Source organism: Lethenteron reissneri, chromosome 57, assembly GCF_015708825.2.
Source record: "Lethenteron reissneri isolate LAM-NWPU_2019-01 chromosome 57, ASM1570882v1, whole genome shotgun sequence".
Taxonomy (NCBI): domain Eukaryota; kingdom Metazoa; phylum Chordata; class Hyperoartia; order Petromyzontiformes; family Petromyzontidae; genus Lethenteron; species Lethenteron reissneri.
Window position 1 is genome coordinate 9638979 of NC_083835.1, and position 17144 is coordinate 9656122.

Sequence of the window (17144 nt, forward strand, 5' to 3'; positions counted from 1 at the left end):
TGCATGTGTGTGTGTGTGTGCTATGTGTTATGTGCACGTGTGTGTGTGTGTGCTATGTGTTATGTGCACGTGTGTGTGTGTGTGCTAGTGTTATGTGCACGTGTGTGTGTGCTATGTGTTATGTGCACGTGTGTGTGTGTGTGTATGTGTTATGTGCACGTGTGTGTGTGTGCTATGTGTTATGTGCACGTGTGTGTGTGTGTGTGCTATGTGTTGTGTGCACGTGTGTGTGTGTGCTATGTGTATGTGCACGTGTGTGTGTGTGTGTGCTATGTGTTATGTGCACGTGTGTGTGTGTGTGCTATGTGTTATGTGCACGTGTGTGTGTGCTATGTGTTATGTGCACGTGTGTGTGTGTGTGTGCTATGTGTTATGTGCACGTGTGTGTGTGTGTGCTATGTGTTATGTGCACGTGTGTGTGTGTGCTATGTGTTATGTGCACGTGTGGTGTGTGTGCTATGTGTTATGTGCACGTGTGTGTGTGTGTGCTATGTGTTATGTGCACGTGTGTGTGCTATGGTTATGTGTTATGTGCACGTGTGTGTGTGTGCTATGTGTTATGTGCACGTGTGTGTGTGTGTGCTATGTGCACGTGTGTGTGTGCTATGTGTTATGTGCACGTGTGTGTGGGTGTGCTATGTGTTATGTGCACGTGTGTGTGTGCTATGTGTTATGTGCACGTGTGTGTGTGCTATGTGTTATGTGCACGTGTGTGTGTGTGTGTGATGTGTTATGTGCACGTGTGTGTGTGTGCTATGTGTATGTGCACGTGTGTGTGTGTGCTATGTGTTATGTGCACGTGTGTGTGTGTGCTGTGTATGTGCTATGTGCACGTGTGTGTGTGTGCTATGTGTTATGTGCACGTGTGTGTGTGCTATGTGTTATGTGCTATGTGCACGTGTGTGTGGTGTGCTATGTGTTATGTGCACGTGTGTGTGTGTGTGCTATGTTATGGTGTTATGTGCACGTGTGTGTGTGTGTGCTATGTGTTATGTGCACGTGTGTGTGTGCTAGGTGTTATGTGCTATGTGCACGTGGTGTGTGTGTGTGCTATGTGTTATGTGCACGTGTGTGTGTGTGTGCTATGTGTGATGTGCACGTGTGTGTGTGCTATGTGTTATGTGCACGTGTGTGTGTGTTATGTGTATGTGCTATGTGCACGTGTGTGGTGTGCTATGTGTTATGTGCACGTGTGTTGTGTGTGCTATGTGTTTGTGCACGTGTGTGTGTGTGTGGCTATGTGTTATGTGCACGTGTGTGTGTGCTATGGATGTTATGTGCAACGTGTGTGTGGTGTGTGCTATGTGCACGTGTGTGTGCGTGTGGTATGTGTATGTGCACGTGTAGTGTGTGCTATGTGTTATGTGCACATTGTGTTGCTGTGTGTGTGCTATGTGTTATGTGCACGTGTGTGTGTGTGTGTGCTATGTGTTATGTGCACGTGTGTGTGTGTGTGCTATGTGTTATGTGCACGTGTGTGTGTGTGCTATGGGTATGTGCACGTGTGTGTGTTTGTTATGTGCTATGTGCACGTGTGTGTGTGCTATGTGTTATGTGCACGTGTGTGTGTGTGTGCTATGTGTTATGTGCACGTGTGTGTGTGTGCTATGTGTTATGTGCACGTGTGGTGTGTGCTATGTGTTATGTGCACGTGTGTGTGTGTGTGCTATGTGCACGTGTGTGCGTGATTGTATGTGTTATGTGCACGTGTGGTGTGTGCTATGTGTTATGTGCACATGTGTGTGGTGTGTGTGCTCATGTGTTATGTGCACGTGTGTGTGTGTGTGTGCTATGTGTTATGTGCACGTGTGTGTGTGTGTGCTATGTGTTATGTGCACGTGTGTGTGTGTGCTATGTGTTATGTGCACGTGTGTGTGTTGTGCTATGTGTTATGTGCACGTGTGTGTGTGTGTGCTATGTGTTATGTGCACGTGTGTGTGTGTGTGTGCTATGTGTTGTGTGCACGTGTGTGTGTGTGCTATGTGTTATGTGCACGTGTGTTGTGTCGTTGTGCTATGTGGTTATGTGCACGTGTGTGTGTGTGTGTGCTATGTGTTATGTGCACGTGTGTGTGTGTGTGCTATGTGTTATGTGCACGTGTGTGTGTGTGCTATGTTGTTATGTGCACGTGTGTGTGTGTGTGTGCTATGTGTTATGTGCACGTGTGTGTGTGCTATGTGTTATGTGCACGTGTGTGTGTGTGTGCTATGTGTTATGTGCACGTGTGTGTGTGTGTGTGCTATGTGTTGTGTGCACGTGTGTGTGTGTGCTATGTGTTATGTGCACGTGTGTGTGCTGTGTGTGCTATGTGTTATGTGCACGTGTGTGTGTGTGTGCTATGTGTTATGTGCACGTGTGTGTGTGTGCTATGTGTTATGTGCACGTGTGTGTGTGTGTGCTATGTGTTATGTGCACGTGTGTGTGTGCTATGTGTTATGTGCACGTGTGTGTGTGTTATGTGTTATGTGCTATGTGCACGTGTGTGTGTGCTATGTGTTATGTGCACGTGTGTGCGTGTGTGTGCTATGTGTTATGTGCACGTGTGTGTGTGTGTGCTATGTGTTATGTGCACGTGTGTGTGTGCTATGTGTTATGTGCACGTTGCTGTGTGTGTGCTATGTGCACGTGTGTGCGTGTGTGTATGTGTTATGTGCACGTGTGTGTGTGCTATGTGTTATGTGCACATGTGTGTGTGTGTGTGCTATGTGTTATGTGCACGTGTGTGTGTGTGTGTGCTATGTGTATGTGCACGTTGTGTGTGTGTGTGCTATGTGTTATGTGCACGTGTGTGTGTGTGCTATGTGTTATGTGCACGTGTGTGTGTGTTATGTGTTATGTGCTATGTGCACGTGTGTGTGTGCTATGTGTTATGTGCACGTGTGTGTGTGTGTGCTATGTGTTATGTGCACGTGTGTGTGTGTGTGCTATGTGTTATGTGCACGTGTGTGTGTGCTATGTGTTATGTGCACGTGTGTGTGGTGTGCTATGTGCACGTGTGTGCGTGTGTATGTGTTATGTGCAGTGTGTGTGTGCTATGTGTTATGTGCACAGTGTGTGTGTGTGTGCTATGGTTATGTGCACGTGTGTGTGTGTGTGCTATGTGTTATGTGCACGTGTGTGTGTGTGTGTGCTATGTGTTATGTGCACGTGTGGGTGTGTGCTATGTGTTATGTGCACGTGTGTGTGTGTGTGCTATGTGTTATGTGCACGTGTGTGTGTGTGCTATGTGTTATGTGCACGTGTGTGTGTGTGTGCTATGTGTTATGTGCACGTGTGTGTGTGCTATGGTTTGTGATGTGCACGTTTGTGTGTGGTGTGTGCTATGTTATGTGCACGTGTGTGTGGTGTGCTATGTGTTATGTGCACGTGTGTGTGTGTGCTATGTGTTATGTGCACGTGTGTGTGTGTGTGCTATGTGTTATGTCGTGTGGTGTGTGTGCTAGGTATGTGCACGTGTGTGTGTTGTGCTATGTGTATGGTGCAGTGTGTGTGTGTGTGCTATGTGTTATGTGCACGTGTGTGTGTGTGCTATGTGTTATGTGCACGTGTGGTGTGTGTGGTGGTGCTATGTGTTCTGTGCACGTTGTGTGTGGTGCTATGTGTTATGTGCACGTGTGTGTGTGTCTGGCTATGTGCACGTGTGTGTGGCTAGTGTTATGTGCACGTGTGTGTGTGTGTGTGCTATGTGTTATGTGCACGTGTGTGTGTGTGTGCTATGTGTATGTGCACGTGTGGTGTGTGCTATGTGTTATGTGCACGTGTGTGTGTGTGTGTGCTATGTGTTATGTGCACGTGTGTGTGTGCTATGTGTTATGTGCACGTGTGTGTGTGTGTGTGTGTGCTATGTGTTATGTGCACGTGTGTGTGTGTGCTGTGTTATGTGCTATGTGCACGTGTGTGTGTGTGTGCTATGTGTTATGTGCACGTGTGTGTGTGCTATGGTTATGTGCTATGGCACGTGTGTGTGTGTGTGCTATGTGTTATGTGCACGTGTGTGTGTGTGTGCTATGTGTTATGGTGTTATGTGCACGTGTGTGTGTGTGTGCTATGTGTTATGTGCACGTGTGTGTGTGCTATGTGCTATGGCACGTGTGTGTGTGTGGCTATTGTATGTGCACGTGTGTGTGTGTGTGCTATGTGTTATGTGCACGTGTGTGTGTGCTATGTGTTATGTGCACGTGTGTGTGTGTTATGTGTTATGTGCTATGTGCACGTGTGTGTGTGCTATGTGTTATGTGCACGTGTGTGTGTGTGTGCTATGTGTTATGTGCACGTGTGTGTGTGTGTGCTATGTGTTATGTGCACGTGTGTGTGTGCTATGTGTTATGTGCACGTGTGTGTGTGTGTGCTATGTGCACGTGTGTGCGTGTGTGTATGTGTTATGTGCACGTGTGTGTGTGCTATGTGTTATGTGCACATGTGTGTGTGTGTGTGCTATGTGTTATGTGCACGTGTGTGTGTGTGTGTGCTATGTGTTATGTGCACGTGTGTGTGTGTGTGCTATGTGTTATGTGCACGTGTGTGTGTGTGCTATGTGTTATGTGCACGTGTGTGTGTGTTATGTGTTATGTGCTATGTGCACGTGTGTGTGTGCTATGTGTTATGTGCACGTGTGTGTGTGTGTGCTATGTGTTATGTGCACGTGTGTGTGTGTGTGCTATGTGTTATGTGCACGTGTGTGTGTGCTATGTGTTATGTGCACGTGTGTGTGGTGTGCTATGTGCACGTGTGTGCGTGTGTGTATGTGTTATGTGCACGGTGTGGTGTGTGCTATGTGTTATGTGCACATGTGTGTGTGTGTGTGCTATGTGTTATGTGCACGTGTGTGTGTGTGTGTGCTATGTGTTATGTGCACGTGTGTGTGTGTGTGCTATGTGTTATGTGCACGTGTGTGTGTGTGCTATGTGTTATGTGCACGTGTGTGTGTGTGTGCTATGTGTTATGTGCACGTGTGTGTGTGTGTGCTATGTGTTATGTGCACGTGTGTGTGTGTGTGTGCTATGTGTTGTGTGCACGTGTGTGTGTGTGCTATGTGTTATGTGCACGTGTGTGTGTGTGTGCTATGTGTTATGTGCACGTGTGTGTGTGTGTGCTATGTGTTATGTGCACGTGTGTGTGTGTGCTATGTGTTATGTGCACGTGTGTGTGTGTGTGTGCTATGTGTATGTGCCCGTGTGGTTGTGTGTGTGCTATGTGTTATGTGCACGTGTGTGTGTGTGTGCTATGTGTTATGTGCACGTGTGTGTGTGTGTGTGCTATGTGTTATGTGCACGTGGTGTGTGTGTGTGCTATGTGTTATGTGCACGTGTGTGTGCTATGGTTATGTGTTATGTGCACGTGTGTGTGGTGTGCTATGTGTTATGTGCACGGTTGTGTGTGTGTGCTATGTGCCACGTGTGTGTGTGCTATGGTTATGTGCACGTGTGTGTGTGTGTGTGCTATGTGTTATGTGCACGTGTGTGTGTGTGTGTGCTATGTGTTATGTGCACGTGTGTGTGTGTGCTATGTGTTATGTGCACGTGTGTGTGTGTGTGTGCTATGTGTTATGTGGCACGTGTGTGTGTGCTATGTGTTATGGCACGTGGTGTGTGTGCTATGTGTTATGTGCACGTGGTGTGTGTGCTGTGTTATGTGCTATGTGCACGTGTGTGTGTGTGTGCTATGTGTTATGTGCACGTGTGTGTGTGCTATGTGTTATGTGCTATGTGCACGTGTGTGTGTGTGTGCTATGTGTTATGTGCACGTGTGTGTGTGTGTGCTATGTGTTATGGTGTTATGTGCACGTGTGTGTGTGTGTGCTATGTGTTATGTGCACGTGTGTGTGTGCTATGTGTTATGTGCTATGTGCACGTGTGTGTGTGTGTGCTATGTGTTATGTGCACGTGTGTGTGTGTGTGCTATGTGTTATGTGCACGTGTGTGTGTGCTATGTGTTATGTGCACGTGTGTGTGTGTTATTGGTTATGTGCTATGTGCACGTGTGTGTGTGCTATGTGTTATGTGCACGTGTGTGTGTGTGTGCTATGGTTATGTGCACGTGTGTGTGTGTGCTATGTGTTATGTGCACGTGTGTGTGTGTGCTATGTGTTATGTGCCGTGTGTGTGTGCTATGTGTTATGTGCTATGTGCACGTGTGTGTGTGTGTGCTATGTGTATGTGCACGTGTGTGTGTGTGCTATGTGTTATGTGCACGTGTGTGTGTGCTATGTGTTATGTGCACGTGTGTGTGTGCTATGTGTTATGTGCTATGTGCACGTGTGTGTGTGTGTGCTATGTGTTATGTGCACGTGTGTGTGTGTGTGCTATGTGTTATGTGCACGTGTGTGTGTGTGCTATGTGTTATGTGCACATGTGTGTGTGCTATGTGTTATGTGCCATGTGCACGTGTGTGTGTGTGTGCTATGTGTTATGTGCACGTGTGTGTGTGTGTGCTATGTGTTATGTGCACGTGTGTGTGCTATGTGTTATGTGCACGGTGTGTGTGCTATGTGTTATGTGCTATGTGCACGTGTGTGTGTGTGTGCTATGTGTTATGTGCACGTGTGTGTGTGCTATGTGTCATGTGCACGTGTGTGTGTGTGTGCTATGTGTTATGTGCACGTGTGTGTGTGTGCTATGTGTTATGTGCACGTGTGTGTGTGTGTGCTATGTGTTATGTGCACGTGGTGTGTGTGCTGTATGGTGTGTGTGTGCTATGTGTTATGTGCACGTGTGTGCGTGTGTGTATGTGTTATGTGCACGTGTGTGTGTGCTATGTGTTATGTGCACGTGTGTGTGTGTGCTATGTGTTATGTGCACGTGTGTGTGTGTGTGCTATGTGCACGTGTGTGTGTGCTATGTGTTATGTGCACGTGTGTGTGTGTGTGTGCTATGTGTTATGTGCACGTGTGTGTGTGCTATGTGTTATGTGCACGTGTGTGTGTGTGTGTGCTATGTGTTATGTGCACGTGTGTGTGTGTGTGTGCTATGTGTTATGTGCACGTGTGTGTGTGTGCTATGTGTTATGTGCACGTGTGTGTGTGTGTGCTATGTGTTATGTGCACGTGTGTGTGTGCTATGTGTTATGTGCACGTGTGTGTGTGTGTTGCTATGTGTTATGTGCACGTGTGTGTGTGTGCTGTGTTATGTGCTATGTGCACGTGTGTGTGTGTGCTATGTGTTATGTGCACGTGTGTGTGTGCTAGTGTGTCTATGTGTATGTGCACGTGTGTGTGTGTGTGCTATGTGTTATGTGCACGTGTGTGTGCTATGTGTTATGGTGTTATGTGCACGTGTGTGTGTGTGTGCTATGTGTTATGTGCACGTGTGTGTGTGCTATGTGTTATGTGCTATGTGCACGTGTGTGTGTGTGTGCTATGTGTTATGTGCACGTGTGTGTGTGTGTGTGCTATGTGTTATGTGCACGTGTGTGTGTGCTATGTGTTATGTGCACGTGTGTGTGTGTTATGTGTTATGTGCTATGTGCACGTGTGTGTGTGCTATGTGTTATGTGCACGTGTGTGTGTGTGTGCTATGTGTTATGTGCACGTGTGTGTGTGTGCTATGTGTTATGTGCACGTGTGTGTGTGTGCTATGTGTTATGTGCACGTGTGTGTGTGCTATGTGTTATGTGCTATGTGCACGTGTGTGTGTGTGTGCTATGTGTTATGTGGTGTGTGTGTGCTATGTGTTATGTGCACGTGTGTGTGTGTGTGCTATGTGTTATGTGCACGTGGTGTGTGTGTGCTATGTGTTATGTGCACGTGTGTGTGTGCTTGTGTTATGTGCTATGTGCACGTGTGTGTGTGTGTGCTATGTGTTATGTGCACGTGTGTGTGTGTGTGCTATGTGTTATGTGACGTGTGTGTGTTGGCTATGTGTTATGTGCACGTGTGTTGTTGCATTGTGTATGTGCTATGTGCACGTGTGTTGTGTGTGCTATGTGTTATGTGCACGTGTGTGTGTGTGTGCTATGTGTTATGTGCACGTGTGTGTGTGGTGGCTATGTGTATGTGCACGTGTGTGTGTGCTATGTGTATGTGCTATGTGCACGTGTGTGTGTGTGCTATGTGTTATGGCACAGTGTGTGTGTGCTAGTGTATGTTCATGTGCAAGTGTGTGTGTGTGTGCTATGTGTTATGTGCACGTGTGGTGTGTGTGCTATGTGTTATGGCACGTGTGTGTGTGTGTGCTATGTGTTATGTGCACGTGTGTGTGTGCTATGTGTTATGGGTGCACGGTGTGGTGTGTGTGCTATGTGTTATGTGCACGTGTGTGCGTGTGGTGTATGGTTGTCATGTTGCACGTGTGTGTGTGTGTGCTATGTGTTATGTGCACGTGTGTGTGTGTGCTATGTGTTATGTGCAGCTGTGTGTGTGTGTGCTATGTGTTATGTGCACGTGTGTGTGTGCTATGTGTTATGTGCACGTGTGTGTGTGTGTGCTATGTGTTATGTGCACGTGTGTGCGTGTGTGTATGTGTTATGTGCACGTGTGTGTGTGCTATGTGTTATGTGCACGTGTGTGTGTGTGCTATGTGTTATGTGCACGTGTGTGTGTGTGTGCTATGTGTTATGTGCACGTGTGTGTGTGCTATGTGTTATGTGCACGTGTGTGTGTGTGTGCTATGTGTTATGTGCACGTGTGTGTGTGCTATGTGTTATGTGCACGTGTGTGTGTGTGTGTGTGCTATGTGTTATGTGCACGTGTGTGTGTGTGCTATGTGTTATGTGCACGTGTGTGTGGTGCTATGTGTTATGTGCACGTGTGTGTGTGTTGTGTGCTATGTGTATGTGCACGTGTGCTGTGTGCTATGGTTATGTGCACGTGTGTGTGTGTGTGCTATGTGTTATGTGCACGTGTGTGTGTGCTGTGTTATGTGTATGTGCACGTGGTGTGTGTGTGCTATGTGTTATGTGCACGTGTTGTGTGCTATGTGTTATGTGCTATGTGCACGTGGTGTGTGTGTGCTATGTGTTATGTGCACGTGTGTGTGATGTGTTATGGTGTTATGTGCACGTGTGTGTGTGTGTGCTATGTGTTATGTGCACGTGTGTGTGTGCTATGTGTTATGTGCTATGTGCACGTGTGTGTGTGTGTGCTAGGTGTATGTGCACGTGTGTGTGTGTGTGTGCTATGTGTTATGTGCACGTTGTGTGTGCTATGTGTTATGTGCACGTGTGTGTGTGTTATGTGTTATGTGCTATGTGCACGTGTGGTGTGCTATGTGTTATGTGCACGTGTGTGGGTGTGCTATGTGTTATGTGCACGTGTGTGGTGTGCTATGTGTTATGTGCACGTGTGTGTGTGTGCTATGTGTTATGTGCACGTGTGTGTGTGCTATGTGTTATGTGCTATGTGCACGTGTGTGTGTGTGTGTGCTATGTGTTATGTGCACGTGTGTGTGTGTGTGCTATGTGTTATGTGCACGTGTGTGTGTGCTATGTGTTATGTGCACGTGTGTGTGTGCTATGTGTTATGTGCTATGTGCACGTGTGTGTGTGTGTGCTATGTGTTATGTGCACGTGTGTGTGTGTGTGCTATGTGTTATGTGCACGTGTGTGTGTGTGCTATGTGTTATGTGCACATGTGTGTGTGCTATGTGTTATGTGCTATGTGCACGTGTGTGTGTGTGTGCTATGTGTTATGTGCACGTGTGTGTGTGTGTGCTATGTGTTATGTGCACGTGTGTGTGTGTGTGCTATGTGTTATGTGCACGTGTGTGTGTGCTATGTGTTATGTGCTATGTGCACGTGTGTGTGTGTGTGCTATGTGTTATGTGCACGTGTGTGTGTGCTATGTGTCATGTGCACGTGGTGTGTGTGTGTGCTATGTGTTATGTGCACGTGTGTGTGTGTGTGCTATGTGTTATTGCACGTGTGTGTGTGTGTGCTATGTGTTATGTGAGTGTGTGTGCTATGTGTTATGTGCACGTGTGTGTGTGTGTGCTATGTGTTATGTGCACGTGTGTGCGTGTGTGTATGTGTTATGTGCACGTGTGTGTGTGCTATGCGTTATGTGCACGTGTGTGTGTGTGCTATGTGTTATGTGCACGTGTGTGTGTGTATGTGTGGGGAGCAGCAGCACGCGGTTAGCGCTAAGCTGCACTACGAACTCGGCGACCAGAATTGATTCCCGCTCACGGCCAACACCAGTGACGATTATCTGAACCGGTCCTGGGCCTCCCTTAGGTCGACTCAGCCTCAAAATGAGTACCTGGTGCAGTGTGTAAACAACGTCACTAGGTAGACAAAGGCGGTCGGGCATGGTGCTGACCACCCACCCCTTCATGTGCCGTGCCGGCCTTCATAGGTGCAATTCACTAACAGCACTTGCCTCAAAAGTCTGTTCAGGCTATATAGGGGATCTTTGTCTTTTGTGTGTGTCTGAGTGTTGATAGTGAGTGCATGTGTACGTGCATAGTAGAGGTTTTCATCTCAGTCAAGTGAGATTACATTGGCTGGGTCACGTAGCCCGCATGCCCAGCCACCGCATTCCTCAGCAGAAGAGATGGACCGATGCGGTACAGGAAGATGTGAAGCTGACTGTATTTGCCGATGACCAGTAGCAGCAGTGTCAAGATCGGCTTCTATGGAGGAGGCTCGTGAAGGACGCTACTGGGCAGTTGGAGGCAGTTGCCCTCCAACAACAACGGAGGGCAGAGGAGCGACGCTCACAACAACGAGCAGGGCACCTGGTGGCTAAAATACTGCGAGGTGGTACAGTAAGGGGCACAGGTGGTGCATATGCCAATCATCTCAGTCAGTCAACCCATGGCACCCGGGTCTGTCCCGTGACCCCTGTTAACGAGCCTTTGGCACTTCACGTGCACCTAGCATGGTACACGTGCCTTGGTGATATCACCGCCACTTCGTGGTGAACGGCAGCTCTTTGTTGTTTTCATGTAGGGTTGCCGCGGTGGCTAGGAGATGTTAACTACTTTGCCTGGTATACAGGAGGCTGTGGGTTCAATCCCAACCCTGACGCCTGCTGCTGTATATTTGGAGTTTGCATGCCTCTCTTTCTCTCCCTGTGGTCGCATGGATTTTTCTCCGGGCGCTCCGGTTTTCCCCTCCACATTTAGAATCAACATCATGCGTTTAGAGTGTATGGCCGCGACTATAAACTTGCACATGATCACGATATCAGCCACTTCGTTGAGCTTTCATGTGTGATTGCCAGGTCGCTTCTGAAAAAGAGCTACGTAGCTCAGCGGGCCTTACACCGGGTAAAATACAAATAGCTTATAGTCCAGTCTGTGGGGTGTGCGTGCGAGTCGGGGGGGGGAGGGTCTGTGTTGAGTGGCGCTCACCAGAACTCCCCATCGTCTGCTACGGTGACGCCCATGTCTTCACGCTCTCCCTTGCTCACCTTCTTCCACTCCTCGGAGCTGCAAACACGCGCAAACAGGCGAGCGTCTGGACGGGTGTCTATACAGACGAGGATCTGGACATGATGGTCTTGATACAGGTCAGTGTCTGGACAGGTCAATATCTGGACAGGTGAGTGTTGGTGAGGCGCGTGCTCACCCGTCGCTCCAGGCCCCGTTCCACTCCTTCTGTCCCCAGGGGTTGCGCATGCGGATCATGTTGAGGCGCTCCGCGCGGAAGAACGCGACCAGGCCTTGGCCTAGCCGCACGCGGCGCACGTCCGTCACCGAGTACGCGTGGCCCTTCACCAGGCCGCAGCCCAGGCGCGCCTCCATCTCCGCCGAGCCCACGGCCTATAGTTACACCACGGTTACCACGGTAACACCATGGTTACCACTAACACCATGGTTACCATGAGAACACCACGGTTACCACTGTAACACCATGGTTACCACGGGAACACCACGGTTACCACTGTAACACCATGGTTACCAAGGTAACACCACGGTTACCACTGTAACACCATGGTTACCATGGTAATACCAAGGTGACACTTAATCAAGCCCTTCGCTAGGCCGCAGCACAGGCGTGCCTCCATCTCTGTGGAACCCAGAGCCTACGGTAGCACGATTGGTTATTATGGTAGCACCAAGGTTACACTGTTAACGTGGCCCTACATCCAGGCTGCGGTCGTCATGGTAACAACACGGGGAACGGTTATGGTGGGTGTGTAGTTGTGGTGGGTGTGGTGTGTGTTGAGACTGTGTATGCGTGTGTGTATGGAGCAGTGCGGTAGTGCTGCGCTACGACCCCGAGCTGAGCCGACCCCGAGTTTGACCAATTACAATGGAGGATATCTGAACCAGTCCTGGGCCTCCCCTAGGTCGGCTCAGCGTTACACGAGTACTTGGTGCCACGTGTAAACATTGGCATTGGGAAAACAAAGGTGGCTGGACGTGGTGCTGGCCAAACCACCCCCTTGTGTGCCGTGCCGGCCTTCATTGGCGTTACTCGCTAACAGCACTTGCCACAACAGGTAACACAGGGAGATCGTTGTCTGTGTACGAACTGTGGTGGTGGTGGCGGTGGAGGTGGCGGTCATGATGGCGGTGGTGGCGGCATTCGTGGTGGTGATGGTAGCAGTGGTGATGGTGGTGGTGATGATGGTGGTATTGGTGGCGATGGTGGCGGTGATGGCGTTCGTGGTGGTGATGGTAGCAGTGGTGGTGATGATGGCGGTGGTGGCGGCGGTGGTGGTGGTGGTGATGATGGTAGTGGTGGTGGCGGTGGTGGTGATGATGGTAGTGGTGGTGGCGGTGGTGGTGGCGGTGGTGATGGTGGCGGTGATGATGGTAGTGATGGTGGTATTGGTGGCGATGGTGGCGGTGGCTGACCCGTATGGATCCGCTGAGCAGCGCCCCGCGGCTGTATGCCTTGAGCAGCATGTTGAAGAACTTGTCCCTCTCGTCGTCTTGCTGCGAGAAGGCCCCTTCCAGCAGGTCCACCGACTCCGAGACGCCCCCCGTGAAGTCCATGAGCGCGTCGCCCGTGTTGCCCCCGTCCAGAGCCTCGTAGCAGCCACACAGCCTGCACACAGACACACAGCACACACACACACAGCCTGTACACACACACACAGCATGTACACACACAGCATGTACACACACAGCATACACACACACACACAGCATACACACACACACACAGCCTGCACACACACACACACAGCCTGCACACACACACACACACAGCCTGCACACACACACAGCACACACACAGCCTACACACACACACACAGCCTACACACACACACACACAGCCTACACACAGCCTACACACACACACACAGCCTGCACACACACACACACAGCCTGCACACACACACACAGCCTACACACACACACACAGCCTACACACACACACACACACAGCCTACACACAGCCTACACACACACACACACAGCCTGCACACACACACACACACAGCCTGTACACACACACAGCACACACACAGCCTACACACACACACAGCCTACACACACACACACACAGCCTACACACAGCCTACACACACACACAGCCCGCACACACACACAGCATGTACACACACAGCACACACACAGCCTACACACACACACACACAGCCTGCACACACACAGCCTACACACAACCTGCACACACAGCCTCCACACACACACACACAGCCTGCACACACACACACACAGCCTGCACACACACACACACAGCCTGTACACACACACAGCACACACACACACACAGCCACCCAGTCCCCTTACACACACACACACACACAGCCTGCACACACACACACAGCCTGCACACACACACAGCCACCCAGTCCCCTTACACACACACACAGCTACCCCACCAGTTACCCTATAGCCAAACTGCTCCCCTGAGTTCCCTTCTATCCACACAGGCCCCTCGAATTCCCTTCAATCAGTCACCCACTCACCCACCCACACAACCAATCAGTCATCCACCCACCCACTCACCCACCCACCCACTTACCCACCCACCTACCCACTCACCCACCCACCTACCCACCCACCCACCCACCCACCCACTCACCCACCCACCCACCCACTCACCCACCCACCCACCCACCCACTCACCCACCCACCCATCCACTCACCCACCCATCCACTCACCCATCCACTCACCCACCCACCCACCCATCCACTCACCCACCCACCCACTCACCCACCCACCCACCCACTCACCCACCCACCCATCCACTCACCCACCCACCCACCCATCCACCCACCCACCCACCCATCCACTCACCCACCCACTCACCCACCCATCCACTCACCCACCCATCCACCTACCCACCCCACCCACCCAAGTCACCCACCAAAGTCACCTGCCCACCCACCCAAGTCACCCGCCCACCCACCCAAGTCACCCGCCCATGCACCCAAATCACCTGCCCACCCACCCAAGTCACCCACCCACCCAAGTCACCCGCCCACCCACCCACCCAAGTCACCCGCCCATGCACCCAAATCACCTGCCCACCCACCCAAGTCACCCACCCAAGTCACCCACCCACCCACGTCACCCACCCACCCAAGTCACCCACCCACGCACCCACCCACTCGCCCAACCACACACACACCCACGCACCCAGCCACTCGCTCTTGCAAATGAGACTGCACCCCCCCCCCCCCCGTGGCCCCCTTCGAGGTCTCACCGCGGCCGCGCGCCACGCAGACTCGCGGCAGGCCCGGAGCGGCACGCGGCACGCGCCACGCGCCACGCGTCCACTCACTTGGCGAAGGCCTTCTCGAGCAGCGCCGACCAGAACTCGTTGGACGAGTTCGAGTGGCAGTAGAGCAGCTGCCCGTCCAGCGTGGGCAGCAAGTCGTCCACCACCACGTCCACCCACTCGCCAAACCGCCAGAAGCGGAAGTGGAAGATGCCCGCGTACTTCTCGGGGTGCGCCGGGTCCCACTCCTGGTCCTCGTGGTCGGGGATCACCTGGGGGGGTGGGGGATGGAGGGGGGGGCACGGGAGGGGGGGGATTGAGGGGAGGTTAGAGGTGACACGAGGCATCGATCCGAGCCTGCGAACGAACAGAGACGTCCACCAGCAACTCCACCAGCACCACCATCACTATCACCACCATCACCACCATCAACAACCAACACCACCATCATCAACACCGCCGCCACCACCACCAGCATGGCCGCCCAGCCGCTCAGACTCGAGGGAACCTCTCTGGGCCCATCGCTCAGTGCACCTGCCGATTCACCGCACTCACGAGAGAGAGAGAGTGGTAGAGGAGGAGTGGTAGAGGAGGAGTGTTACCGTAGTCCACAGGTTCTTCCTGTGTGTGAGGCAGGAGCAGGCCGCCACGAACCAGCAGTTCCCCAGGGAGCCCTGGTGCAGGTCGTGGGCGCTGATGCCATCGACGAAGAGACGCGGGTCATCGCACAGCTCCTGCACGCACATCGCCATCAGCATCATCACCATCAGCATCATCAGCATCAACATCATCATTATCAGCATTAACAGCAGCATGATCATCAACATTACAGTCAATATCATGACCACGAAGAGACGGGTCCTCACACAGTTTATGTGCACACCTCATCAGCATCATCATCAGACGCATTACTAACAGACCTGCATCATCATCAAAGCTACATTCGTCATCACCATTACCACAAAGAGGCACGGGTTCTCACCCAACTCTTGAGCGCACGTCATCATCAGCATCATCATCAGCATCAGCAGCAGGTACATCATCATCAGCATGATCAGCAGATCAGCAGCATCATCAACGCCACACTCATCATCATGGGGAAGGTTCATTGTTAAGAGCGTTTGCTTGGGCAGCAGCAGCAGTAACGGCCACGAGGCACACGACGGCCGGTGGTCAACACCAAGCACGGAGTGGTAGCCAAGGAACGCGCCGCGTCCCAGAGGACGTCTGCCCACCGGGGGAGGAGACTGAGCGCCGGAATCGGTAGCTGGAGCGAATCGGCGAGCGCCGGATGGTCGGTGCGCTCTCCGTGGCGCAACCCCGCGAGGCCGCTGCAACGCCACGCGGCACGACCCCCCCAGCCCCCCCCCCCGCGGCCAACGAGCCGACTCCACACCACCGTCCCGTCTCTCCAAACCACTCGGGTGGTAACGCGGCACTCGTCCCGCCAGCCACACGGCACCCTCCTCCTTCTCAGGGACTGCATCGTTTCAGGCGCCGCGCTGCTGGGAGATGTTAACTACCCCGACTGGTGGGGGGTGGACTCAGCCCATCATCACTCCCTCTGTCTGGGGTCGATAAAATTGGCAAAACTCCGGGGGGGAAGTCAACGGCGATTGTTCTGCAGATAGACTCCACAGAACAATCGCTGCCACGGTGGCTAGGAGACGTTAACTACCTCGTCTGGTACGCAGGAGGTTGTGGATACGATCCCAACCCTGACGCCTGCTGTATATTTGGAGTTTACGTGTCTCTCTCTCCCCATGGTCGCGTGGATTTTTCTCCGGGTCCTCCAGTTTTTCCTTCCACATTTAGAATCGACATTAAACGTTTAGAGTATTTGGCTGCTTCGATTTAAAGCTTTCGTGACTGCAGGGATTCATATTCTTGGTTCTTTTGGTAAAGTCACGTAGAAGAAAAATAATAAAATAATAAAAGCCCCACTTTTTTCAAATTTTCTTGCTGTGGTTTTCACACCTGATGATGATTGCTTGTGTTGCAATCGAAACGTCGTGAGAATATTATTGTTTTATTTATTTTATTTTATTATTTCCCTTTTACGTGACTTTACCGAAAGAACCAAGAGTATTTGGCTGCTGCTAACATGTCCACGTGATGATGAGCCACTTTGCTGAGAGACCGTTTGTGGCTAGGTCGCTTCTGAAAAACAGCTACACAGCTCGGTTTTCGTTTAGTTTTCGAAGGCCCTGGTTCAGCACGAGCGAAACTCTGGACCGATTTCAACAGTCTCTCATCAGCAGGGTCAGCCTTTGCTACTGCCAGATGTTTATAGGCAGGTAGGAGCTCTCTCTCCGTGCTAGACATGTTGGTATGTATGGTGGGCGTCTTTCACACCGCACGTCGCTGACCCTGATAATCGTAGGTCCCGGTTCGACGACATACTCTACAATAAACACAGAAGCATCACATACCTGTCAACCCATATGCTTTACCCGTATTCTTGTACAGGTAAATTGAGTTTTCAGGTCAAAAATTAGTTTTTGTCTATTTGTTTGTGTTTCTCTCTTGTGATAGGACTTTGAAGGATAAACGTTGAGATTTATAA

At 51.0% G+C, this 17144-nt stretch overlaps 1 protein-coding gene across 1 annotated transcript in view; it reads right to left on the reverse strand.

Annotated features, from left to right (window-relative positions):
* Nucleotides 1–17144, reverse strand: part of LOC133357149 (calpain-5-like) — a 46296-nt gene that overhangs the window by 19320 nt on the left and 9832 nt on the right. Inside the window, exons 2-6 of the mRNA XM_061574959.1 lie at nt 15181–15312; nt 14642–14850; nt 12741–12933; nt 11506–11699; nt 11289–11366 (exon numbers count right to left, since the gene is read on the reverse strand). Coding sequence (XP_061430943.1) covers nt 11289–11366; nt 11506–11699; nt 12741–12933; nt 14642–14850; nt 15181–15312 — 806 coding nt within the window. The remainder of the gene's footprint in view (nt 1–11288; nt 11367–11505; nt 11700–12740; nt 12934–14641; nt 14851–15180; nt 15313–17144) is intronic.